This window comes from Saccopteryx bilineata, chromosome X (assembly GCF_036850765.1).
Source record: "Saccopteryx bilineata isolate mSacBil1 chromosome X, mSacBil1_pri_phased_curated, whole genome shotgun sequence".
Lineage (NCBI taxonomy): Eukaryota > Metazoa > Chordata > Mammalia > Chiroptera > Emballonuridae > Saccopteryx > Saccopteryx bilineata.
In genome coordinates this window covers 41,270,726-41,298,133 of record NC_089502.1, presented here as the reverse complement: position 1 = coordinate 41,298,133, position 27,408 = coordinate 41,270,726, and the positions used below count along the sequence as shown (strand labels likewise).

General features: G+C 38.2%; 1 protein-coding gene across 4 annotated transcripts in view; it reads right to left on the bottom strand.

The window, feature by feature from the left end:
• GUCY2F (guanylate cyclase 2F, retinal) overlaps window positions 1-25,873 on the bottom strand; it is a 126,582-nt gene extending 100,709 nt beyond the window's left edge. For all 4 annotated transcript variants that reach the window (XM_066250027.1, XM_066250029.1, XM_066250030.1 and 1 more), the window contains exons 1-3: window positions 25,676-25,873; window positions 12,626-13,440; window positions 1,334-1,635 (exon numbers count right to left, since the gene is read on the bottom strand). In XM_066250027.1, coding sequence (XP_066106124.1) covers window positions 1,334-1,635; window positions 12,626-13,355 — 1,032 coding nt within the window. In that variant the 5' untranslated portion in view covers window positions 13,356-13,440; window positions 25,676-25,873. The remainder of the gene's footprint in view (window positions 1-1,333; window positions 1,636-12,625; window positions 13,441-25,675) is intronic.
• Window positions 25,874-27,408: the final 1,535 nt, after the last annotated feature.

Below are 27,408 nucleotides of genomic sequence, written 5' to 3'. Positions count from 1 at the left end.
TCCTTTTCCTTCCTCTGCCCTTAAGTGGCTGTGATTTAAATCTGAAATAGGTTTAAACATACATTCATTTATACATATATAAATATTGTTTCTTATATATTAGAAAGTAGGAATTATTTTCCATTTCAAGTGATTTCTTTCATATAGAGGTAGCTCTACTAGCAAAAAAAACAAAAACAAACAAACAAACAAAAAACACCTGGCTTCTCTTCACTCCCTTACTCATTCCTTCCCACAATGTGACTGAATTGAACTAGTTTGGAAAGAGAACTGAGCATGTGTAGCCCAGTTTCTCCTAACATTTTTCTCTTGGGAATAAGCTACCAATAGGGAACACATGCTCGCTCTGCTCCTCCAGGCTGTACATTTTACAAAAAGCATGCTGTCATGGGGAAGAAATATGGTAGTTTAGTAATACTGGTGACTAGGTGGAGAAGTCTGATTCATTAGTGGAAAGCTCAAATGCCTACAGACAGAGCCACACTCTAATACAGGCTTTATCAATAATGTTAGAGATGAAATTTAGCAAGACTCGTGGAGACAAAATACCTTGGCAAGGCACTTTAATAACTTCTGCAGAAGGGTGTGCTGCCACTATTGAAAGCCAGCCAGCAAGCACACGGGCAGAGGACAAGTTCTGTTTTTATCCCTAACACAGGCCCTAGGATGCTGGGTCTTGATCCATTGGCTGGAGTGTTGACCTTACAATCTTATTTTTTCCCGATTGGCTAGTTTAAGTGGCCACACCAAGGTGGAAAGGAGAGATACGGATATCATTAACTAGGTAAGGAGGTTGGGAAATGGTCAGATGACCAGAGGAAGGGGGCTGGGGGATTGGTAAACAAGTTAGCTATTTCTTATTCTATCCCCCTGTCAGAGGAATCCAAATGAAGGGGGTTGGGAAGTTAGTTAAAGAACCTGAGTTAAACATTTCCTTCAATAATAAAGGTAATACCTTCTTATATACTGGCTCTTTTTTCTCATTGTTGAATTTGATCAGAACGTGGGTCAGAAACAGGACTTCTTTTTACTAGACCCCCTTGAACAGCACTAATATATATTAAAGCTTTGTTGCTCTGTCCTTAAATATATTTTATTTATTCCTCATGGCTGTATGCTGTCATCATGAGTTGCTTGAAGGTAAAAAAAAAAAAATCTCCAACAATATATCTTTGTTTTATAAATGTTTTCTGCAAACTAAAGGTGTTTTTAATGTGTGTGATTGCCTGCTATTGATTGAGTTTCTTATGAAATAGAGGCTCTTGATAGGAAAAATATTTACCTTCCTGAATTTTGAGGTTCTGCTCATGATAATTTGTGAATCTGCACTTACTTGATCTGACTCCAGTTTCTCAGAAATTTCACCTCTAGCTGCTGCCTCTGTATAGGCTTGATAGAAGGTCTTTTCTTGGGACTCCACTGTGATGGTCAACACAGCATCATAGGCTTCCCGGAGTTTTGAGTTGTTCTTCAGGACCTGGTACGGGGTATGCTTATATGGTAAACTGTAGAGCAGGGCATCATAGGGAATAAAGACATAGGTTCCATCAGTCATTTTCAGATCATGAGCCCATTCCAAGAGATGTGTCTGAGTCTCTCCCCCAATCAGGGCCGAATGCATACACATGATGATTACTGAAACCAACAAAGCAAGAAGGTTATGGCAGTAATAGGTTATGCAGTAACCAAGATTACAGATTGGGAGAAGTAAATAAATGTATTGTAGACAATTTGTAAATGAGTTCTATCTTATGCTTTCAAGATAGGGCAAGATTTGAAGCCCTGATCTGATGATGAGGTATGTCCAAAGATTCTGGATTAGGCAAAGGGACAAGACAGATATGTTTACAGCTGCAGAATTTAACATTATACAGGAACAATAACAAATATAGCAAACAGGAGGTAGCATAATAAAAATCCTTTGGGGTTGAAAGACCTAGATTTATATTCTAAGGTCATCACTTATTCAGTGTGTACCCTTAGGTAAATCACTTAACCTCTATCTGTCTCATTCACAAAATGGAGATAATAAATATGTGCTTCATGGAGTGGTTGTGATGACTAAAAAGAGCAATTCATATAATGGGCTTAGCACACACCACTCAATGAATAATAGTTTTTATTACACCTAAGAATAAAAAAGCTAGAAGGAGAGGATGGGAGATATTCTAATAGCAACTATTGCTTTTTATTGCCAAACTCCTAAATACTTTCCAAAAGATTTTGACCAACTGTTCCCACCCTTATCAAGTTATTATAGACAATAATTGACACTAACTTGCACTCATCTATAAATGCTACTAATATTGTGGATAAGTCCAACTTTTAAAAATCTAACTTCCCTGTATTTGGAATTACTTTGCACTCAACTTAATTCTTCCTAGACTTTGAAACTATGTTGTTTAGCAAGGCTATGCTAGAATAGAGTGGATTATAGAAAGTCATGGTTGAAGAATGGCAAGTAGATCCTGAGACTGAAAGTCTTATATCCAATTTCACCTTTGGCATGTTAATGAGTTTAGTGTAATCCCACTTGTGCTTCAGTGCTCACCTCTTTAAAATGTAGGTTCCAATGCATTTCACAAGTACATTGAGTAGTTTAATTAGATAATGCCTGGCAAGTATTCTGAGCTCCTTGAAGAAAGAAAAAGGTCCTATTGTCATTGGTAAATATTAATTATACATGCTTAAATGGGATCCTTTAGGCTCAGGAAGTGACTATGCTTAACTAAGTTCAATGACTGGTCTTTGGTATTTACACATTGCTTCTTCTATTTTCACAAACTTCTTTGCACTTGTTAAATAACTCCAGAAAGTTTCCTCTTTGAGCTAAATCTGGTACTCATCATTTTTAAAGGTATAATTAGTAAGGTAAGAAGTTGATTTAAACATACCACACACACACATACCATAACTTGAGTTTCCAAATGACCATTAGCTCCTTCAGTATAATTACCATAAAAAATCCTACATTTATTGCAATGCTCAAATCTTTCTTCAAATACCCTGGGTATATTTTTGGAGCTAGTTCATGGAGGGATTCTGCCTCCCTTGTGCATAATCACATATTGTATAATGAGAAGACATAGTGCCAGAGAGGTTTAACAAGGTAAAGTTTGGATTCAGAAAGAGAAACTAGAACAGAAGGTCTCCAACTCTCTACATTTATCTACACTATTAAACATGAGTCAGTTTAGACAAATCAGTCCATTGATAGAAAAAAAAATAATTCAATGCTTCAATTAGTTGGATAGTTCATCCTACAGTATCCTTGACAAATATGTCAGTATTGGCATCTTTCTTTTACAAAAGCAGATTAAATGACTCGATGAATATCACCCAATGGAGATAGAAATCCATTTTATTTACTTAAAGAAATATTAAAATCATTCCACTGTATGGAAAATGTTAAATAGAACTAAGTGCTTTGTGTTGGCTGAAATATATCAAATAATTTTAATATTCATTATATGTATTATGTGCTGTGGTATAGCACCCAGATGTACCCTTCAAAATGAAAACACTCATTCTCCTGACTGCTGAGGGTGTTAGGAGTTGAAAGCTGATGCCTCTCTGGGAATTGTCCTGAGTCTAGTAAAGTCACACTTCCTGAGGTCACATCCCATTATTAGTGTGCTGGAGTCAGCTTGTACTGGTTCATAGAGCCTATGGTTAAATTTTCAGGGATTTTGTTAAGTAGTTAATGTCATATTTGCAACATGAAATTGGGCATGGTGGCAGTGATTGCACCAGTGGTTCTCAAACTTTTTGAAGTCGGGGTGCATTTAAAACCCTACAAATAATTGTAGGCACACTATATACAAATTTCTGAGAAATATGTTATAATAATTAAGTCAAATATTAAAGAAAAATATATAAAGTCCAAGTGTGCTTTTATGGTAATTAAACAAAATAAATACGACAAAATTAAATTTATTTTGACATTAAAAAACATTTTTATGTTAAATTTTTTGAGTTATGCTTTTTAGAATTCATAAAAAAGAGAGGTTAAAAAATAAAAAAACAACAAAAAGTTATCTTTTTATATATATAGATAGATACATTCTTAGTAAGATTTAGTAAATTCAGCAGGTCCTGGCACAAATGTGTTACGTTTTTTCATTCTTTGTTTATGAGAAACATGAGCCTGATGTGTCCTAGTGATTTCTTCAATGTTTAGGCATATATTTGAAAGGCAAGCTCTTATTTCCTCATAAATACATTGAAGAAGTCCTCTCTTTTTACTCTTAATTGTGTTGAGTGCAAAAAATCCCCACCATACATATCATCTTAACTTTACACCAAACAAAGGATAGAAGAAACTTGCCTCCAGTCTTTCCAGGGAACATGGGGGGTAGTATAAACAATCCAGCACCGTAGCTTAACAGCCTTTTGCAACCTAATCAGGCAAGTGAGGTGAGGGTTGGGCAGACTATCAGCTTACAGCCAATTCCCCACACCTTTGTCCCCCAAAAATCTGAACTCCAAAAACCCTATTGGCTTTTTGGTTCACAACAGGCACATATTTCTCTGGAATACCATAGAGCACACCTGGAAATCTTCTAGGGTGCACCAGTGTGCCCTGGCACACACTTTGAGAACCACTGGATTGCATTATTGAAATGAGCAGATTCTATAAATCAGAGCTTCTTCCTATTCTCCCAACTGAAGAGAGCTGACTGCTAAACAGTTATTATCTTACTGTACCTCTTTCTCTGCATCAGCCTATACCCAATAACCAGTCAACATGGAGATATAAAGACCAAGAATCCTTCCGTCAGTTCTGGACAGCTCTGAATGGCCATTCCAGCTTGGAAGCTCCCACTGGAACTGGTTGAAGCTTTTCTTGCAACTATATGAACTTTCCGTTTTTCTTTTTGCTCAAAATACTGCCTTCTCCCCCTCACAGGTGATGTCCTTGGAAGCATTCCCCTAATAAGCTTCCAGCACACAAATCTTTGTTTGACATACTTTTTTTCCAGGGCACTGACTTGTGACACTGGTTGAGAGTTCCCTTGTACTCTGACCTGACTTTTATCATGGCACATAAAAATATATTGTCTCTATTTATTTATGTCAGCATCCATTATGAAACTGTGAGCTCCTGAGACTCTGTGTTATCTATCTTGGTACATATTATTTCAGTACATATTATGCACCAAATATATGTTTAGATAAATGTTTGAAAATTTCAGAAAAAGGGGTTGTACAGTTGGGTATCTTTTGTTGGTTCTTTTAAAGACAGGCATATTTGAATTTCTAGTATGGAACAACTATTTGAAAAACATTTACTGAGCAGGTAGACACTACTATGACTGTCTTTAATACTTAGTATCACTAAGCATGCTCAAGATTTTACCATCAACATGAATCTCTCCTTTAATTTTCCTTTCATTGGCCTACACTGAGACAGTTCAGACAAAAAGTCAGAAGTTTTTAAATTGGAAAGACCCTTTGAGACTATCTAGGTCCTCTCCTTCCCCCATTACTTTATAGATGAGGAAACAAAAGCCTCAAGAGGGAATGATCACAAGCTCCTCGATTTTTTATATGGCAAGACTCTGCTACTAAACATAATTAAAGTAGAAAGCATAAATACTGAATTCAAACAACAACATCTTGATTTGATAGATTGAGTGCTTCAAGAACAGGGATTTGTGGGTGCATCTGGTCTACATGATGATTTTAATAAATAGCTTTATTATCTCAAAATTACATTCATTAAAATGGGATTTTACCTGTAAGTCGTTGTCAGGAAAGGATTAGTGGACAAAAACCTTAAATCTTAGACAAGCCCTAGGTCAGCAGGTGATTGTTGAATAATATCAATTTGTAAGTTTCCATTCTAATTATTAACAGTCAAGCCACTCCATAACCAAAACAAAGACTAGGAGATACATTCTCTTGAGATGCCATCTCAGCAAGATATAATATTAGCTCTTTCTCTGAGTCATCTGAGCCCCTCTTGAGCTAACAGCTGTATGTCTTTATATTGTGGGACCCACTATGGCAGCCTTTCCAGGACTCTCTCTTTCCCCTTCAACATTAGCAGCAAGAAATGTCATGAAACTCTAGGAAAAGCCAATGGCCAAATAACTCAACTCCTACTTCTCTTCCTAAATTGAAATATTCTATCCAATGTTTTCTTAAAATAAGGAACTGTGTTTCTCAGAAGGCAAAGTTCACTTTCTTTTATTTCTTGTACATTACTGGCTATGTAGTCTTTGGTGGAGAAAACTGAGTCCAGTGTCACACTTTGTGAGATGGAAATGATTCCACTAGCTTTTGCTGAAGGAGCCCTTAAGAGTCAAATTCATATTTTTGAGCCTATAATGTTGCTTTGAACTCATAGAACACCCTCCACATTTTATTGTTCTTGCTCTTCATTTTAAGCATTTGGTGACATTCCATACCACTAACATGTATTTTAGCCTATTTTTAACAAATGTTGAAAGAGAGGAAAAGGTAAGTGGGTCAGGAGGAGGGGGGCATACAGTCTGATTTATCCCAAGTCTCATATTATTCCAGGATTTATGCCATCTGGCAACACTGTGAAAAAAAGTAGATTCATATCCTCTTTCACTCAGTTTTCCCTTACCCATCTATAAATTGGGTATATAAAAAGAGAAAGGAGACCTGACCTGTGGTGGCGCAGTGGATAAAGCGTTGACCTGGAATGCTGAGGTTGCTGGTTTGAAACCCTGGACTTGCCTGGTCAAGGCACATATGGGATGGGATTTAATGTTTCCTGCTCCTCCCCTCCTTCTCAATGTCTCTCTCTCTCTCTCTCTCTCTCTCTCTCCCCCCCCCCTCTCTCTCTCCCCCCCCCCCTCTAAAATTAATTTTAAAGAAAAATTTAAAGAGTAAAGCCTATAATCTGCGTGTTTCCCAGCCCCTCTTCCCAGTGTGATTAAATACTGGGAGCCTTCAAAGCATACTTTAAGAACACTGCACTAGGCAATGTGTGACTGTTTCTATAGACTGAGGACACCTCACACATTTTCACTTTAAGTCCTGAGACTACCACTTACTTAGTTGCCACTACTATGAAACTGGTCCAAGTAGCTCAGCATGATGTCATATTATAGTCAATGGCCATTCTGTGTGCAACAAATTGTGTTTTTTTCATACCCGATAAATGTAGTGCAAGTACATTTATTACCTTCACATTGCTGCCCAGCTTGAGATAAGTCTTTAATATTTTTCACACCTTGCAACATATTTTTTCTTTAACTTTCTTAAATTTCTATACAGATAAGGCCTTTTAAATGCAGGAACCTTAGATGTTTAGAGATTTCCTCTTGTAACGGGTCTTCAATATTTGTGTGTATGTGTAATAGAGAAAGAGAGAGACAGAGAAAGGAACAGATAGAGACAGACAGACAGAAAGGGAGAGGGATGAAAGATATCAATTCTTCGTTGCAACACCTTAGTTGTTCATTGATTGCTTTCTCGTATGTGCCTTGACCAGGGAACTACAGCAGACAGAGTGACCCCTTGCTCAAGCCAGCAACCTTGGCCTCAAGGTGGTGAGCCTTGCTGAAATCAAATGAGCCCGCACTCAAGCTGGTGACCTTGGGGTTTTGAACCTGGCTCCTCTGTGTCCCAGTCCAACACTCTATCTACTGTGCCTCTGCCTGGTCAGGCAGGTCTTCAATAATTTTATCTTTACTGATAGTGGACCCATTTGTGAGAGCAAGTTTTCCTTTCACCATTTATATTCACCAACATTCATCTATACCAAATCCTATACCAATTCCCTATCAGGATTAAGGCTTTTGGCCATAGCTTTATCAGTATTACTATTGTTATTACAATAGTTTAAGTGCCTGGTACCTTGAGGCACTTAAAAAAACCATCAGTGGATCTAAAAGTTAAGAAAGAAAATCGAAAATACTGAATTATACACCATACATAGAACACAAAATCTCAAATGAGTATGTTTCAGGGGCATACCTCTAATGGATGGGAGGGAGTAGCGCACAAGTCTTTCGTTAGACCAGTGGTTCTCAAAGTGTGGAACCTGGATCAGTAGCATCACCACCACTGTGAACTGTTTAGAAATGTAAATCCTGGGGCCTACCCCAGCCCTCCTGAATCAAAAACTATGGAGGAAAGACCCAGCAATTTGTGTTTTACCAAGCTTTCCAGGGTATTTTGGTATACACCTATGTCAGAGTCACTCCTTTAGACCAACCTGAATATATATCCTGACTTTCCCATTCACAAGCTTTGTGACATTGGGCAAGTTATTTAACCTCTTTTAGCCTCAGAAGCCTTTTCCATAAAGTGTATTAAATTATTATTGGTCTTACTTTATAAGGAGGTTGGAAGAGTCGAATAAGATGGTCCATACAAAGCCCTTGCAAAATGATTATTAGCACATAATAAACTCTCAGTAAATATTAGCTATTATCATTGTTGTTATTATTTTTGTTCACAATACTCTTCAATAGATGGGAAGAGGCTAGCCAGGTTCCTGGCAATAAAATAGTAATATACTATCTAATTTTTGGCAGAATAAAAGAAGGGCATTCTGATTGTGTCCTATTTACTGAACATCATATTGTCATGAAGAATTTCCCATTTAAAAAGATTTAAAGGAATCCCCAAGTGGTTCAACAACCTGTTAAGTCCAAATTGAAAGGATTTCACAATCAACCAAGCATTGATAGGCAAAAAGTTGAGGGGATGGGAGGGGGGCTTGAAATAGCCATTTGAAAAGTTTTCTAAAGAGCTTTTTTAGTGGGACCTCCTGCTAGCCTTTGTGAGAATTAGCAAAAGAACCTATTCAGGGTAATTGCAATCCCACAGGTGCTCTGCCTGGTGAATGGATGCTCTTTTGTCCCATTGGATCAAAACCTCCATCAGGGCTCATGGTTAAAGAAGCAGAGAGTGGACAAGATTTTGGCCCTCATGCTCACTCAGATTCCCTTCTGCAAGGCACAACCTACATAACCACACACAGCAGCCCTGACTGTAAATTAAGGCCTTTATCTTTGATTAGCATTTCTCCTATTTGACTTCATCAGAAACAAACATAATTGCTAATTGCCCCTGAAGTTTAAAGGAAATGAGCTCATAATCTGGGAGAAGTTGAATCCCCCCTTCTCTAGGATTTCATTTGCCCATTCTTTGGTGTTGATAATGCATAAAACTACCTACTTGTTATGTGAGACTCACAGGTGTTGTAAAATTTGAAAGAAAAATACCTATCTCCTCACTAATCCTAAGGATTAAAAGAGATTATCTATATGCAAATACTTTATAAACTGTAGAGAGCTGTTCACATGTAAAGTGGTATTAGGGTTCCTTTCATTGTTCCTATAGTGGCATCTAATAATATTCCTGCTGTTTCTTCTCCCAAGAGCCCACAACTATATTTATTGCTATTATTATCATCTTTACCATGAAATTCTATCATTGTCTTGATATTGTGTAAGCACAATTTAGACCTGTTTCTGAGAAAGGCAGTCCTTATTATGACTCCTGTAAGGTGCCAGTGTTATTTCCTAATTGGAAACATATATTACATTTACAATAGAAATAGCATACCAGCCAGTAAGTAATAGCTAGCTTTCTCTCCCCTTCCTCCCACCACTATCTCTCACTACCATCCACACATGAAGCTGTAATTACTGTTATTGTGAGCAGATCAGACAAAACCAATCTTCCAAGTATTTCTATCCCTTCTAAATGTTGTCAGTTCTCTCCAAAAGAAGGGATTCTTTTTCACTGTTTTTTTTAAATATCACAAAAGATCCTTCTCTGAAGGTTTGTTTGGGGTCCCACATTGTTATGAAGTAGCCTCATATCCAGCAGAATAGGGAAAGGCTGCCATCCTCAGCTCTTCTCACCTGTCACACAAAAATCTTAGTTGGTTTTTAATCAAAACAGAAAACAGCTAGGAATACTTTAACAGTCTCAGTCCTATCAGTTAAGAGAGACTAGAAAATCAGCTAGAAATTTCACTTGGTTTGTGCTGTGGTTGGTGTGTTGTAACTTCACCCACTTCTCAGTTGGCCCAATCCATACTCGCTGGCTTCTGGCTCAGTTTTTCACCAGATCTCCCATTTTCTAATGAGACTGGAGATGTGCCCGGAAATACAGGTCACTTAGCTAAAATCCTAAGACTCTGTCTATTTATGTTAATATTCTGGATCATTCTTTTCATGCTTCCAGTGGCTGAGCAACACTGTTTTCAATAGATGATGAAGTAGATGACAGGTCTATCCTACCTTAAGACTCATTCTCTTTCCATAGCTCCTACTGTCACATCCCACTTATCAATTTGTGTGTTCTCAGATACCAACAACTGGCCTTATCAAGCGTGAGTATCACACATTCTTTTGGACACTTGCACACTGATCTGCCAAAAGTCATACTCACGGCACAACCTAACCAATGGTTCACTTTCCCTGCCTGTTCCTTCACCTCACTCACCTACCCACATTCTGACTCAAGTTGCTGAAGACCCAGCATGCCTCATTCGAGTTTGCTTGTATTTTTCCAGAAACCAGAGACAAAGTCCTGGAGTGCACAGCTTTGTCTTCACTTCCTTTTATTTCCCTGTCTAAGACCCTGCTTCACTTCCTGTTGCTGTTTTCTTTATCCAGGATCTTTTTTTAAAATTTTTAATTTATTGTGTTGATATGGTTTCAAGTGTCCCACTCAATACAACACCCTGCACACAGTGCATCATTCTTCCCATGCCCCATGTTGTTCCATAACCATATATTTTCCTCTCTGGCTCTCCCCAGCCCAAACTTAAAAAATGAATATTCATTCCCTTTGTGGGCTAATCCATTCTGTTACAAAGTAAACAATCTGATTCAACAACGTCATAGGACAAAGATGACTAAGTTTAAAGTAAGAAACATTTGCTTGCATTTTCATTAACTTAAAGCAATGGTTCTTGACTCTGGCTGCATTTTCAAGCACCTCTGAAGCTATTTAAAATACCTTTGCTAGGGTCCCACTCTCAGATCATCAGAATCTCTGGAAGTGGCACTCTGGCATCAATCATTTTGGAAAGATGTCCAGGTAATTCCAACGTGCAGCAACAGTGAGAATCATTGACCTAAATAAATAAATCTCTAATAGTAGGGCAATAATGTGTACCTACACTACTTTCCTACCTCAAAAGAGTTGGGGGTAATAAAAACCCAATCTTAACTTCTCTCAGTCAACAGCCTAAAGAGCTTCAGGTCCTGGATTTATTTAACATTTCATGGAGGTCAAAATGTCACTTCAAGGAGTATACTATTTAGCATGGGTGGGATATGAAACACTCATGGAATGTAAGCTTGCAGGAGACACTGGGTTTCATGAAGATTTATAATCTATTATAAAGCTTATGACATTAAATATGTTAGCCTGTTTCTAGCATGACTTCTCCCTGGAAATGGTTTTATGTGTTTAAAATAATTCTGAGGTCTGCTTTGAAAGTATCAGTTCTATTATGAAGTAATCAGAGCCACACTGATTGCTTAACATTATAAGATCTTGCACAGTGGAGCTGAAAGCAGACTACTGTAGTTCCTGTAACTAAAAATTCTTGTTCTCATTTTCCCATTATGACCATAATTAAGGTCCAATACTGGAGACACTTGAAACCTAAAATGGGTTTCTGGGTATGGTCCAGGCCTTAGCTGGACCATTCTCTAACAAGTTCATTGTTATGTTAAGGAAATGACAGGGACTAAGACTAATCTTAGAGGTAATCAGTTTGACAAAGTAGTGTCTGAGCTATCTATCCTAAAGTGACAAAGGGGCTGCAATAAGGAAATAATAAGCAGTGTTTATACAAATTATTTTCACTTCTAGAAAAAGACAAAGTAGAAATTAAAAAAATAGAATAGAAAAAAATCAAAACCAAGGGTCACAAGGGTTTGCAGTAAGTGTTAAGTAAAAGAGTTTATTTAAAATTATCAGGAAGAACCCCCTCTCCCAAAATGTACCCAACACACTCTTGGTAATGGTAGTTCTGTACATAAAACTTCTCTTAAAAGTGGAAAGATTAAAATTTAGGCTGTCTTACTACTGTAATGTTTTCATTTATCAGCTAGATTTGGTGTTTTATATCTGCTACTTCTGTGCTGCCCTGTTTTGGGAGTGGAAGACAAAAGGGATATATGCATTTTGGGGTACAGATAAATACCCCAAGGTTTTCAGTGAGATATGATGACACAAAGGCCATAGGCACCTATGTGGGAAAATTTCCAGAAGGGAGTGAAAGAAAAACATCCCTTCAGTGACCAGAACAAAAAAACTGGAGCAATCAGAACACCCTCTTTGACTAATTTGAAACCTCCAGGGTCTGAGGGCATAGAAAGTATGTGAATCCAGTGGCTCTTGATGCTTTTCTTCCCCACCCAGATGCTGAGAGCAGGCATTGACACCTAATGGCTCTTTAACCGAAGAGTTCTTTGTATCTTTGTTCAGTTCATAAAATAGGCTCTGTTGAAGGACAGTCTTGGGGCCTGTGTGGGAGTGAAAGGGGCTAAATGCATGAAGAACTGGGGAGTAATGTGTTACCCTAAGGCATGAGGGTAAGAAACGTTTTGGAGATTGTAGTATCTTTCTCTGAGCCATGTTTAAACCTTAGCCAAGAGAAAGCACTCACTGCGAATTTGGTCCACACGGTGAATCTGCTGGAGAGCTTTCCAAATGCTTTGGTTGTCTTGTCCTGTGGTCAGGACGACCCCTACAGGTAAGCCATGGCTCCGAAGAGCATTTGCAACTTGATTGGCTGTGTGCACCCAAATGTCTTCATCTGAAGAAATTACTCCAGCATGAGCCCACTGGAAATATTCCATGACAGTTACAAGCACCCGGATGGGAGAAGCGATTGTCCGTAAAAAGGTTGGGTAGCTATTTTTATTGTTTAATTCATAATTCACACAAGCCCAAGAGAAAATCCCTTTGTCCCAGCTGTTTCCAAGGAGCGCGGCTGCCTCACAGTAGCCAGGGTTGGCAGGTCCAATAAATACTGAGGCCATCTGGTGGTGAGAAATGAAACTGGAGAGGGCACTGGAAGTCTGGCAGTCTTCATTGAGAATCACATATTCAAAAGAGTAACCCAGGTCAAATGATGGGTCCTTGTTGATCCGTTCAATGGCTAATCGAGCAGCAGCTTCAGGCAGGGCCTTTGAGAACAACTGATCACAAGCCCAAGGGCCCACTATGCCTATCTTGTAAGGGGGTGCCCACACCTGCTGTGGGAGGGATGTAAGGGCCAGGAGGCACAACCACCACAGGAGCTTGAACGATCCAAAGTCATGGTGTTCTTGTTGTCTTCTTGGAGCCTTAAAGTGGAGCATAAGGTGAAAGAAAGGCCAGAGTCCGGAGAACATAGCCCTCCTGCGTCCAACAAGCTAACAAAAAGATACTGGAAGCTTAGTAAACTTTCCCAATATTGACAGTGGTGTTTCCAAATGCCTGTTAATTGGAGGGAAAGATGTGTTACTCACACTGTTCCTGAAGCTTCTGGAAATACTAGTTATAAAAGAATAGGAATAGCAGTTCCCAAACTGGAAGTTTCTTCCCCCTCCTCCCAAATGAAACTCCTCTTTTTCTTGTTCTAACTGTACTCAGAGGCAGATTGAAAAGCAGGCACACCGGGCACAAGCCCTGGACCCCGGCTTCTGAAGGGTCCTGCAAAATACCACCTTTACATTTTTTTTTAATGACAAGGGGCCCTGCACCCGGGGCCTCAATTGATTTTAATCTGCCTCTGCCTGTACTCCTTATATCAGTAGATGACACTTCTAACCACAGTTTACCCCCTTGCTCCAGTCAGAAATCTGATAGTCAACTGAGACTCTTCCTTCTTCTCTGACCCTACATTCAATCCGTCACCAAGCCTTACTGATTTAACTTTAGTAATAACTGCCCACCCCACTGTATTGTGAGGAGTACATAGGTTAACATAAAGAAAGCACTTATAGCAGGGTCTGGCATGTCGTTAGCATTATATTAGTGATAGTATCATTATTACAGTTTGAAATATGCCCACTTTTCTCCACCATACTGGCTTCTTAGAGAGAGACAAAGATGTATACAGATCATGGCAATGCAGGGTAAAAGGTGCTATAATTGCAGTAGTCCAGACAAAAGAAGACAGAGATGATCACCCAAACCCAGATTCCAGATGGCCCAGATTTCAGGGAAGGAGGAGGGGCATCTCTCTGAGTTGAGTATTGAAATAAAAGTTAGCCAGGATAACGGGGTGGTAAGGGGAATTGGTGCTAAGAGAATTCCAGGCAGAAGGGACAGAATGTGGGAAGACACAGAGATTTTAAAAAGGGGGGGATGAATTCCAAGTCATTTGTTTTGCTCAAGTCCATATTATTAGCCAAGGCAGGGACCAGACCAGCAAGAATCATATATGCCATTCAAAGGTTTTTAGATTTAATCCTGTAGATAGTGGATTTAAGCAGAGAAATGCTATCAAATTTCTAGTTTGAAAAGATCACTCAAGTAGCACTGTAGAGCAGTGGTCCCCAACCATTTTTGGGCCACGAACCGGTTTAACGTCAGAAAATATTTTCACAGACCGGCCTTTAGAGTGGGACAGATAAATGTATCACGTGACTGAGACAAGCGTCAAGAGTGAGTCTTAGACAGATGTAACAGAGGGAATCTGGTCATTTTTAAAAAATAAAACATCGTTCAGACGTAAATATGAATAAAACGGAAATAATGTAAGTTATTTATTCTTTCTCTGCGGACCGGTACCAAATGGCCCATGGACTGGTACTGGTCCACGGCCCGGGGGTTGGGGACCACTGCTGTAGAGAATGAGTTGGGAGGGAGCAATGATTGGTGAACGGGAGACTGGTTTGGAGGCTGTTGTTGTAATCCATCTGAGAAATGATGACAGACCAAGAGAGAAATAGTGAAGATGTAGAAAAATAGAGATAAATTTTGCCAAACTAAAAATATTAGAGTTTAAGAAAGTACAACCAATAACAACTTAGTCACTCTGACAAGATGTAGATGATGAGGGGTAAAAAGGAGGACTCCAAGATGATTTTGAGCTTTTCAGACCTAGTCAACGGGTTGAAAAATGACACAAGTCTCTGAGATAGAGGACACTAGAGGAAGAACACTATCTGGTGGCAGATATTTTGCATTATATTAGACAGGTTGAATTGCTAATGCCTGTTAAATGTACAAGTAGCAATATGCAGTAGACAATTTAAATATATATATATATTAATGTTTATTTTATTGATCTTAGAGAGAAGAAGGGAGAGAGCAGGAAAGAGATAGGAATACCTATTCCTGTATGTGCCTTGAGTGGGGATCGAACCAGCAACCTCTGCACTTTGGGACATTGCTCTAAACAACCAACCTAACTGTCCAGGGCACAGTAGACAATTTGACATACTGTATCTCATAACAGAAAGCTGAGCTGAGATATAAATTTGATGAAATCAATTGATAGAAAGTAATTGAAGATACGGCAGTATATGAGATCAATAAAAGAGAACTGTAGAGTATAGAAAGAAGCATTAAAACCCACAATACTTAAAAGGCAAAGCAGAGAGAAAAGAGGTCATAACGAAAACATACATGACAAATCCAGAGAAACAGCAAAATCCAGGAGATCATGGTATCTTAAAACCTAAGGAAGATGAGGCCCTGGCCAGTTGGCTCAGTGGTAGAGCATCGGCCTGGTGTGCAGAAGTCCCGGGTTCGATTCCCGGCCAGGGCACACAGGAGAAGCGCCCATCTGCTTCTCCACCTCTCCCCCTCTCCTTCCTCTCTCTCTCTTCCCCCTCCTGCAGCCGAGGCTCCACTGGAGCAAAGATTGCCCGGGCACTGGGGAAGGCTCCTCAGCCTCTGCCCCAGGCGCTAGAGTGGCTCTGATGGCAACAGAGCGACACCCCGGAGGGGCAGAGCGTCGCCCCCTGGTGGGTGTGCCGGGTGGATCCCGATCGGGCGTATGTGGGAGTCTGTCTGACTGTCTCCCCGTTTCCGGCTTCAGAAAAATACGGGAAAAAAAATCTAGCGGTAAAGCGTCGGCCTGGCATGCAGGGGACCCGGTTTGATTCCCGGCCAGGGCACGTAGGAGAAGCGCCCATTTGCTTCTCCACCCCCCCCCCTCCTTCCTCTCTGTCTCTCTCTTCCCCTCCTGCAGCCAAGGCTCCATTGGAGCAAAGATGGCCCCAGGCGCTGGGGATGGCTCCTTGGCCTCTGCCCCAGGCGCTAGAGTGGCTCTGGTTGCGGCAGAGCGATGCCTGGAAGGGCAGAGCATCGCCCCGTGGTGGGCAAAGCTTCGCCCCTGGTGGGCGTGCCGGGTGGATCCCGGTCGGGCGCATGCGGGAGTCTGTCTGACCGTCTCTCCTCGTTTCCAGCTTCAGAAAAATACAAAAAAAAATATAAGGAAGATGAAACTTTGAGGATAAAATGTGTCTATCACATTTTACACTGCACTGAGAATTTAAGGAAGTTAAAGATGGAAAGGTGTCTGTGTTGAATTTGGATTTAGAGAGTAAGAGTGCAAGTTGAGTGACCACAGAGAGTCAAAAATGAATAGGAATAAATGGAGACAGCAAATGTAGAGGATTCTTTCAAGATGATGTAGGCAAAGCTTTTCTCTATCTGGCCTTTGTCTTTCTGTATACCACCATCTTTTATTGATCTCACTTGATGCTACAAAAAATTTCTTGCAGTTCTACAAATATATATCACACAGTCTGTCAAGGAAAGATTTAGAAAATGCCATTTCTTCTGTCTTGAATGCCCTCCTGTCTCCTTCAACACTCCATTTCTAGATTCTCCTGATGAACTCCACCTTCAAGACCCAACTGAAATGTGTTTCCTACTCTGTGTAGCCTTAGTTAACACCCCAGGTTGAGTTTTTCTCCCATCTCTGCCCCATTAGGGAAGGTGTCACTCTGATTTATACACTATCCCTATTTCTTGTGTATATTGTGGAAAGGATACTAAACTGTTTGATATCTCTGTATTTACGGGACCTCATACTTTCAACACAAAGAGTGGACAAGAATAAGCACAGCTATCTATGCAGAATACAGCTGACTGTGTTGGAAGCTCGTAGAGGTCCTCCTCATGGCCTCAATGCCTAGCCTAGTTCTCAACACACAGTAGGTATCAGAGTAATGTTTGTGAAATGAAGTAATGAACATTAAAGTTGATCTAAGTTCAGGCATAACCACACTAGACATAATAAGAATAATTAATTGCTTGGAAGAGATACTAATGAGGAAAATCCTTATAAAATTTATAATTTTGACCAAAGATGAAAATAATGGGCATGGCTCTCTTCAGGGCTGATAATCAGCAATGATGTGTACTGATAAGCCCAGCCTAGTTGTTTGTTGCCAAAAACAATTTGTTTCAGATAATAACTATCTTGACTCTCACCGTTAGTTTTAAAAGAAAGCTTAATTTCTCAAAAAACCAATCAAGGACACACCTGCTGGATCTTAGAGACCTGGTACAATAGTATGTCCCAACATTTATAAATAAGTGAAAGCTGGTTAAAATTAGGATCAAGAGAGAACTGGGCAGGAAACAAACAAACAAACAAAAAAAAACAAATAGCACGAGCCAGAGGCTAAGAATTGTGTAGTATTGAGAAGGAAAATGTCCAACTTTGCTTAGGGGAGAGCAGTGGAAAAGTGGTTCTGACCTGACTATATATAAAAGAGATCAAATTTATTACTAGACCTTCAAAAATAATCTATTCCAACTTTTCTCTCCCAAAATATATTTATTTCATGTGCTATGTTGAAAGCATGAGGTTGAGATTCACACTAGATGAGGTGCAAATTGTAGACTCAGCCTTCAATGAGCCTCAGCCTGAAATTACAGTCTGAGCTCTCATTAGTAGCCCCTTGCTTCTCTTCCCACCCTCCCTTATCCTCAATATTTTATCTGTCATGGCAAAACTTGGGAGCCAAGGCACCCTAGGAATAGCACTTTCTCTGCAGTAGCATGACAGGGGACCTTATTTTGGGACTGCATTGTAACAAGGATATTGAACTGTTTGGTATCTGTCCTTACAGAAGCTCACTCTTTCAACCATTAATAGTGGGAAAGAGTGAGGGCAACTCCATATGAAGAACAGAGCCCTCTTCAGAGCAACAGATCAAGGAGGCCAACTTACAGTCTCTTCTCTCCCAAACATACCTCGTTTGATGGGTTCTCTCACAGAAGTGGTATTTTAAGCCAGAAATTAGCACGCAGATAACAAAAGCTAAGATAATTACCGAGTTCTTGCTGTGTATCAAAGAATGAGCTAAACTCTTTGCATGTATTTATGTTATTTTAAAAATGTGATTTGCCCTGGCCAGATAGTTCAGTTGGTTAAAGCATTGTCCCAAAGCACAGAGATTGCCAGTTTGATTCTGGCCAGGGCACATACAGGAACAGATTGATGTTCCTCTCTCTCTCTCTCTTTCTCTCTCTCTCTCTCTTTCTCACTTCCTCTCTCTCTAAAGTCAATAAAATAAACATTTTTAAAATGTGATTTTAAAATCTTAGTTGTAGCCCTTTGAGGTAAGTACTATTATCACACTCATTTACAGATGGTGAAACCGAAGCTCAGAAAGGGTAAGTAAATTGCCTGAGGGCACACTGCTGTAAAATGGGTGTTTGTACCCCTGTTAATTGAGCACTATACTAGATGGCTTGCCAGCAGCCCTTAAACTATGAAGTCACCAAGACCATCATTATTATACCTTTTATGGTACTCAAATTGAATTTGAATGATTCATTGTTGTTTTTAAAATATCTCTTAGTCCTCCATGAAAAAATAAACTAGGTAATGAGGGGGACAGCTGGAGGAAAGTCAGAGGAGCAAGTACAAATTTCTTATCCAGCTAGAAGGAATTTGCCACCAGTGTTCAAGACCAACCTTAGAACAGCCAACTTATGCCTCACTCAGAGTTCAGTGTTATACAACTGGGAGAAGGAGATGACCACCAATTATACTGTGTTCTAGTTTTTGAGAATGGAAGTCTGGAGAGTACAACTTTTGACAAGTTTGTTCTGATTCTCAATTTCTTCATCTGCAAGATAGAGGTAAATTTAATTTAATGCTTTGATGTGATTACATAAGATGGTACGCTGAGCATGCAATTGCCTTTCAATAAATATTAGGTATTCATTGCTGTTTGGAAAGAAGACTGCATTGAGAATCAGAAGGCCTGGGTCCTGAATCCATTTTTTCCACTGACTCACAATATAACATTGAGGAGTTTGTTCCCCCTCTCTAAGTCTCTCTTTTTCCACTCAGCTGAACTAGAAAATCTGTAAGTTCCTTTATTTTCTGATGTACATTTATCTTGAGATTCTGTACCTCTTCCATCTTCCAGAAAGTGTCTTTCCTAAACCTCTGCACTACTAAATTGCTTTCTAAATTCATTCAACATTTGACTTTGCTTTTCTAATTAGGATTTTGTTTCTTTGATTTTTGTTTCTTTTCTTTTTTTCTTCCTGGATGCCCGTAAGTGGTTTATATTTACTTTTATATTACAAAGCCAGTTCCTAATAATTTTAAATATGGTCTAGAATCCTCTATCAAGTACCTACAATGGGAAGTACCCCTCCACAATGCTGGAGTTATGCTACACTGAAAATCTGAATTTCTAAAATCACTTTCTATCTTATTATCATTATTAACAAGTACACACTGAGAACTTCATTTGTACTAAGCCTGAAACTATAAAAAAAAAAGTGGAGGAGTACAGGACCTGGCCAGGAAATCTCATGAGGAAAAGCAACTACGTATATCAGGAAGAAGAGAGCAATAATGTCCATCAACATGCCTCATATGTAAAGTCAAATTTGTAAGTTCCCTGATTGCTTTTTCTCATCATTGTATCTCCAATACCCTAAATAATGTCTAACACATAACAGGTACTCAACAAATATTTGTGGATCAAACAGTAAAGAAGAGACATGGAGTACAAATGAAATGTTTTATATTACTGCTTTATTTTAGGCCTTGGTCAGAAACCATCTTTGGCAAAATATTCTGATAGGTAAGATGTGTCTTCAAACTTCTAGTCCATCTTTCCCTGCCTTCTCTATTAATAGAGGGGAAAACAACTCTCAAAAAAGAAGCTTTTAAAATAATTTTCACTGATATATAAAAAATTAATATTTGACACTTTCCTCTATTTATCCTCAACCAATGATGTTTGTATTCACAAGGGGTGAGGAAAAGTTTAATGCAAAGCATTTAATCTATATTATAATTTTGACTTCAAACATCATTTGCAGGTGAGCCAAGGAAAATGAACTACTTCATGGTTAGAAAAATGAAAAGACTTTTAGTGCTTCTCAGGTCATAGTGATCAACTGTCTATGCTAGGTGTAAGGCTGGCATTCTTATATTACAGTCAAGATCATTCTTCTTTTTTATTTAATTTATAAAATTAAGCCCTGGCCTGTTTTCTCAGTGGCAGAGTGTCGGCCCAGCATGTGGATGTCCCAGGTTCAATTCCTGGTCAGGGCACACAGGAGAAATAACTATCTGCTTCTCTACCCTTCCCCCTCCCCTTTCTCTTTCATATTCTCTCTCTCTCTCTCTCTCTCTCTCTCTCTCTCTCTCTCTCTGTTTCTCTCTTACTCTCCTGCAGCCATGGCTCAAAATGGTTCAAGCAAGTTGGTCTTAGGCACTGAGGATGGCTCCATGGCCTCACTTCAGGCAGTAAAATAGCTCAATTGCTGAGCAACGGAGCAATGGCCCCACATGGGCCGAGCATTGCCAGGTAGGAAGCTTGCTGGGTGGATCCCAGTCGAGGTGCATGTATGAATCTGTCTCTGCATCCCCACCTCTCATTTAATAAAAAAAGGAAAATTAAATTCAAAAGGGTGACATTAATCAATAAGAGTACATAGGTTTCAGATAAATATCTCTATAGTATTTGAAATGTTGATCATGTTGTGTACACATCACTAAAAGTCAAATCATTCTCTGTCACCACAAACTTGTCCCTCTTTACATCCCTCCACCAAAAGCCCTCACCCTGGTAAACACTTCACATTTATCTATGTCTAACAGGTCATTCCTCTTAAATACAATGCTTACTCATCCAAATTTCTAAAAAAACTTTAATTTTCAACTCTATATTAGAAGGATCATACATCACAATGGATAGTAACTAGACTTTAGGGAGTGATCATTTGTAGTGTATTCAGATGTGGAATTATAATGTCGAACACCTGGAACTTATATAATTTAAAAAGAAATGTTTCTAACAAAGGCACTTGAAGCCGCATTCAGCATGAAGTTTTTGGAATGAATGGAAGCTAATACAAAATCTGTAATGCATGTGCTGAAGTTTTTCAAAAGATTTTTGATATATTTCAAACTAGCTACTTGCATACAAAGCATTCAATATAGTATATTTTCAGTGAACGAATGTAGTAACAAATCTGTAATGCATGTAGTGAAGTGCTTAACAAGACTAATAATAAAGATGTTTCTAACAAGGTACTTGCAAGCTGCTTTCAGCACAGAATTCTTCCAGTGAATGAAAGTAACACTTTTCCTACAATGCACATAGTGAATTGTTTAACAAGACTTGCAGCAAAGATGTTTCTTACAAGCTAGTTTGCAAGTTGCATTCAGCAGTGTTCTTTCAATAAATGGAAGCCATACACTTTCTGTAATTTGTGTAATTACGTGTTAACAACTGTTACAATAAAGCTGTTTCTAACAATGGTACTTGAGTACGGCATTCAGCATAGTGTTATCTGAATGAATGAAAGTACAAACCTTTCTGTAATGCATGTAGTGAAGTGATTATCAAGACTCGTAATAAAGATGTTTCTAACTGGATAAAAAAAGGATCATACATCACGATCAAGTGGGGTTTATCTCTGAGATGCAAGGGTGGTTCAAAATATGCAAATCAATAAATGTGACACACCACATGAACAGAATGAAAGATAAAATTCACATAATCATCTCAATAGATGTAGAAAAAAATAACAAAATTTAATACCCTTTCATGCTAAAAACTCTTAGCAAACTAGATATAGAAAGAATGAACCTCAACATAATAAAAATCACATATGACAAGACCATAGCTCACATCAAGCTCAATGATGAAAGGATGAAAGCTTTTCCTCTAAGATCAAGAACAAGACAGGAATGTCTGTTCTCACCACCCCTATTCAACTACTAGAAGTTCTAGCCTAAAGCAACTAGGCAAAAAATAAAATAAATAAAAAGCATCCAAACTGGAAAGGAAGAAATAAAATTAATTTGGTTTCTAGATTACATGACTTTATACCTAGAAAACCCTAAAGATTCCACAAACAAATAAGCAAAAATTTATTAGAACTGACAACTGAATTCAGTAAAGTTGCAAGAACAAACCCAACATACAAAAATCAGTTGCATTTCTATACACTAACAATGAACTATCCAAAAGAAATTAAGAAAACAACCCCATTTACAATAGCATCATAAATAATCAAGTATTTAGGAATAAATTTAACCAAGGAGGTGGAAGACTCATACACTGAAAATTATAAAATACTGATGATTGAAATTAAAGAAGACACAAATAAATGGAAAGATATTCCTAGCTTATGGTTTGAAAGACTTAATATTGTTAAAATGACCACATTATCCATAGCAATCTACAGACTCAGTATTAGCCCCATCAAACCCCCAAAGACATGAGTCTTTCTCTCTTTTTTCAGTGTCACCCTAATAAATTCAATAAAAAATTCCAATGACATTTTTTACAGAAATAGAAAAAAAATCTAAAAATTCATATGGCACCACAAAAGACCCTGAGTAGCCAAAGCAATCCTGAGGAAGAAAGAACCTGAGGTATCCCACTTCCTGGTATCAAAATATATTATAAAAATACAGTAATCAAAACAGTATGATATAGAAATAATGATGAACATAAAACAATGGAATGGGAAACATAGAAATAAAACCATTCATATACAGTCAGTTGATCTTCAACCAGAGAGCTAAGAATATACAATGGAGAAATAATCATCTTTTCAACAAATGGTGCAAGAAAAACTGGATACCCACATTTAAAAAGACAAATTTGGATCCTTACCTTACACTATATACAAATATTAACTCAAAATGGAACAAATATCTAAATGTGCAAAAGCTAAAACTATAAAACTCCTAGAAGAAAACAAGGAAGAAGTTCCTTGAGGTTAGATTTGACAATGATTTCTTGAATATGACACCAAAAGCATAATCAACAAAAACAAAAATAGACAAGTGGAATTACATCAATCTGTAAAGCTTTCCACAGCAAAGAAAACAACACAGTGGAAAGGCAACTTACAGAATGGGATAAAATATTTACAAACACAATATCTGATAAAAGGTTAATATCCAAAATATATAAAGAATGCCTACAAGCCTGTCCAGGTGGTGGTGCAGTGTATAGAACGTCAGACTGGGATGCAGAGGACCCAGGTTCAAAACCCCAAGGTTGCCAGCTTGAGCACAGTCTCATCTGGTTTGAATACAGCTCACCAACTTGAACCCAAGGTTGCTGGCTTGAGCAAGGGGTCACTCACTCTGTTGGAGCCCCCTGGCCAAGGCACATATGAGAAAGCAAACAATGAACAACTAAGGTGCCACAATGAAGAAATGCTTCTCATGTCTCTCACTTCCTGTCTGTCTGTGCCTTCCTGTCCCTCTCTCTGTCTCTGTCACCAAAAAAAAAGTCTATAACTCAATAGCAAAGAATAATAATAATAACTAAGCATAGGCATAGGACTTGAACAGATGTTTTTCCAAAAAAGACATACAAATGACCAGTAAGTATATGAAAAGGTGCTCACTACCACTAATCATCAGGGAAATGCAAATCAAAACCACAATGAGATATCACCTCACAACTCTCAGGGTGACTATTATATAAAGAATCATATCAAATATTGGTGAAGATTCAAAGAAATTGGAACCCTTGCACACTGTTGGTGGAAATGTAAAATGGTAGTAGAAAAACCATATGGAGATTCCTCAAAAAATTAAAAGAGAACTACCATATAGTAGAGATCTGCTAGTAATCTGATTTCTGGAATTATATAGCCAAAATAACTGAAGTCATGATCTCAAGGAGATATCTGCACCCTATGTTCACTGCAGCACTATGCACAATAGCCAAGATATGGAAATAAATTAAATGTCCATAGGCAGATGAATGTATAAAGACATGTGGTGTTTGTGTGTGTGTGTGTGTGTGTGTATAATGGAATATTATTAAGCCTTTAAAAATAGGAAATCCTGCCATATGCAACAACATGGATGAACCTAAAGTACATTATGCTAAGTAAAATAAACCAGTCATAGAAAGACAAATACTGCATGATTCCACTTACAAGTAATATTTAAAACAGTCAAACTCATAGAAGCAGAGAGTATAATAATGGTTGCTAAGGGCTATGGAGAGAAAGAAATGGAGAATTGTTATTCAATAGGTATAGGGTTTTAGGTAAGCAGATGAATATGATCTAGAGATCTGTTTTACAAAATAGTGCCTACATTGACAATACTGTATTGTGACTTAAAATTTTTAAGGTTAGATTTCCTTTTAAGTGTTCTCACCATTATAAAAAACAATAGATTAAATTTTTGTTTTTGATAGCATTTTCCAAGTTTACACATTTACAACATAGTTCCTTCTTTAGGCTACATATCAGAAAGTACCTCCTATTATTTGTTCAGTTGTTGCCCTTTGTTAAACAGTCCTCATGCTGAAGGTTTGTCCCTCCATTCTTCTTGTGCTCTATTTCACACATTTCAGTGGTATTTTTAACTCTGCTAAGACTCCCTAGAAGAACCGGAAAGTTCTATGTCATTCTAGGGTTTAGTTTTGATCCCTGACTCCAAGACTTTGCAAAAGAAAACAGTCTGAAAAAAACAAAAAGTTGAAAGACTGTGAAGGACGGAAGAAAGGGAGGTACCCTAAGCCTTTACCTGCTGATTTGGGGTTAAAGACAGAATTATAAAGCTCTTGCATAAAATACACTGTCTCCAAAAGAAGCCGGCTAATGCCTTCCCCCAGATTAATGGGACATATGGATGTAACTAAATGTTTGAAGGTATACCACTTTGGAAATAGAATACTACTGACCCACAGCTCTCTTGGAGTTGTTGCCAAGATGACTCACGTTCCAACACCTGCATGAAATCGGGCTTTCATGAAAGTAGCTAGAGCATAGGGATGCATCATTTCAAGTAGTTTTCAAAATCTGTTAGGAAGCTTAATTTCACAAGGAAACTGTTCGTTCAATATGTACAAAGAAAGACTATGATAAATAGCTCTGAGAAAAATTGTTTCTCATTCTAGTTGTCAAGCCAAGGACCTGTATGGATGATTGATCTTTGTAGTTACAGCCTGAATCAAGTTAACAACTTGTGTAAGACAACATCGGAAATAAATAAAAAGGAATCACAAGAGAAACTAAATAAACTTGGATAAGAGCCGTTGAGCTCAAATCTTGATTTAAGTGTCTTGAAGCTCTTTTTACCCCCTTTCTTTCCTACTTTCTTTTTCATTTTTTCTTTTGTTTCTTTTCTTTTTCTAAATATTGCAGTAAAATTAATGTGTCTCAGCCAGAAGTCTGAGCTCCTGAGTGGGCTGTGATTTTCCCCATTATAATCTCTAATAAACGAGAGCTGTCAACTACTCACCATGTAATTCAGTGCTCGAATGTCTTCAGTTTACCTTCTTCATGAAAATCTCTGCCATAGCTACCCAGTGTTTCTATTTCAGTGCATCCTCTATGCATTCATAATACTTCCAAGGACTTCAGTCAGTTGATAAATTCCATTAATGGAGTAAATAATTGAAAGAGATAGTAAACCTTTTTGTGAATCACTCTTCAGCGTCCCCAGACCTAGACTGGGATTAGGGTTTAGAGAGACATTTCTAATCCTTTAAATTGATCCTACCTGAAGCAGAGTTAGTGCTGACCTAAATGCATTGACCTAGAGATTAACAAACAATTAGAGCCCTCTGGATAAATGTGTCCTCCAAGTACTACTGCCCTCTTTTAACTTTCAAAATCAGACTCTCTTACCCACAGATATTTGCCTCTGTGTTCTTCATTTTGCCCTTCTGTGTAATAATCACATATCTTTATTTTTTATTTTGTCTCCAGGACAGCTCTAAAAGCCAGAATATTCATTAGCTATTATTTCAGTTCAGGATATGAAAGATGATCCAGTCTGGCTTCCTACATACTTCAAAGTATATAGGTGAAGTTTGTCTCCTTCTATTCCATTTAAATGCCTTCACTACTTTTCCTTCTAAGAGACTTCCAACTTCCCCTCACACCTCTGCACATCCCACGTACTTTAGATTTATTCCTTTTCCCTTAGCAGTCATCTCTGACACCATTCATTTAGCGCCCTCGTCTGGCTTCCTAAAGTAAGAACTAAGGTGTTGGTAGCTAAAATTAACTTCTATTAAATGAGGATTATTATATGACACTTTTTTAAATTTTTATTAATTTTAATTTATTGTGTTAACATGGATTCAAGAGTCCCACTGAATATAACACCCTCACCCCCATGCCCCTATTTACACCCCTTTTCCCCCCTCCTTCTAACTCGCTCCCCCCTTCTCTCTGGAATTTGCTGTCTTGTTCATATACTATAAAGTTCATTATTCTGTAGAATTGGGTGTTTTGTAGTATATTTATAAAGTTGTACAACTGTTATCACTACTCAATTCCAGAACATTTTTATTACTCTCTCTCTCTCACACACACACACACACACACACAAAAAAAAAAAAAAACAAACAAAAAAAAAAAAAAAAACCTGTACCCACTTACTAGTCACTTCTTCTTCTCACTTCCTAACCATTATCAGCGAAAAATCTACTTTCTGTATCTGTAGATCTACCTATTCGGGACATTTTATATAAATGTAAACATACAATATTTTGGTATTTGTGACTAGCTTCTTTCACTTAGCATAGTGTTTTTAAGGTTCATGCATCTTGTAGTGTGTGTCAGTATTTCATTCTTTTTATGGATGAATTATATTCCATTTTATTTTATGTGCCACATTTTATTCATTCATTTATCAATGGATGGACATTTAGGCGGTTTCTACTTTTCATTTAGGAATAATGCTTCTATGAATATTGTATACAAGTCTTTGTGTGGAAACATCTTTTTAATTCTTTTGACTATATACCTAAAATTGGAGTGGCTGGGTCATGTGATAACTCTATGTTCAACTTTTTTTTTTTTTTTTACAGAGGCAGAGATAGACAGGGACAGACAGACAGGAACAGAGAGAGATGAGAAGCATCAATCATCAGTTTTTCGTTGCGTGTTGCGACTTCTTAGTTGTTCATTGATTGCTTTCTCACACGTGCCTTGACCGCGGGACTTCAACAGACTGAGTAACCC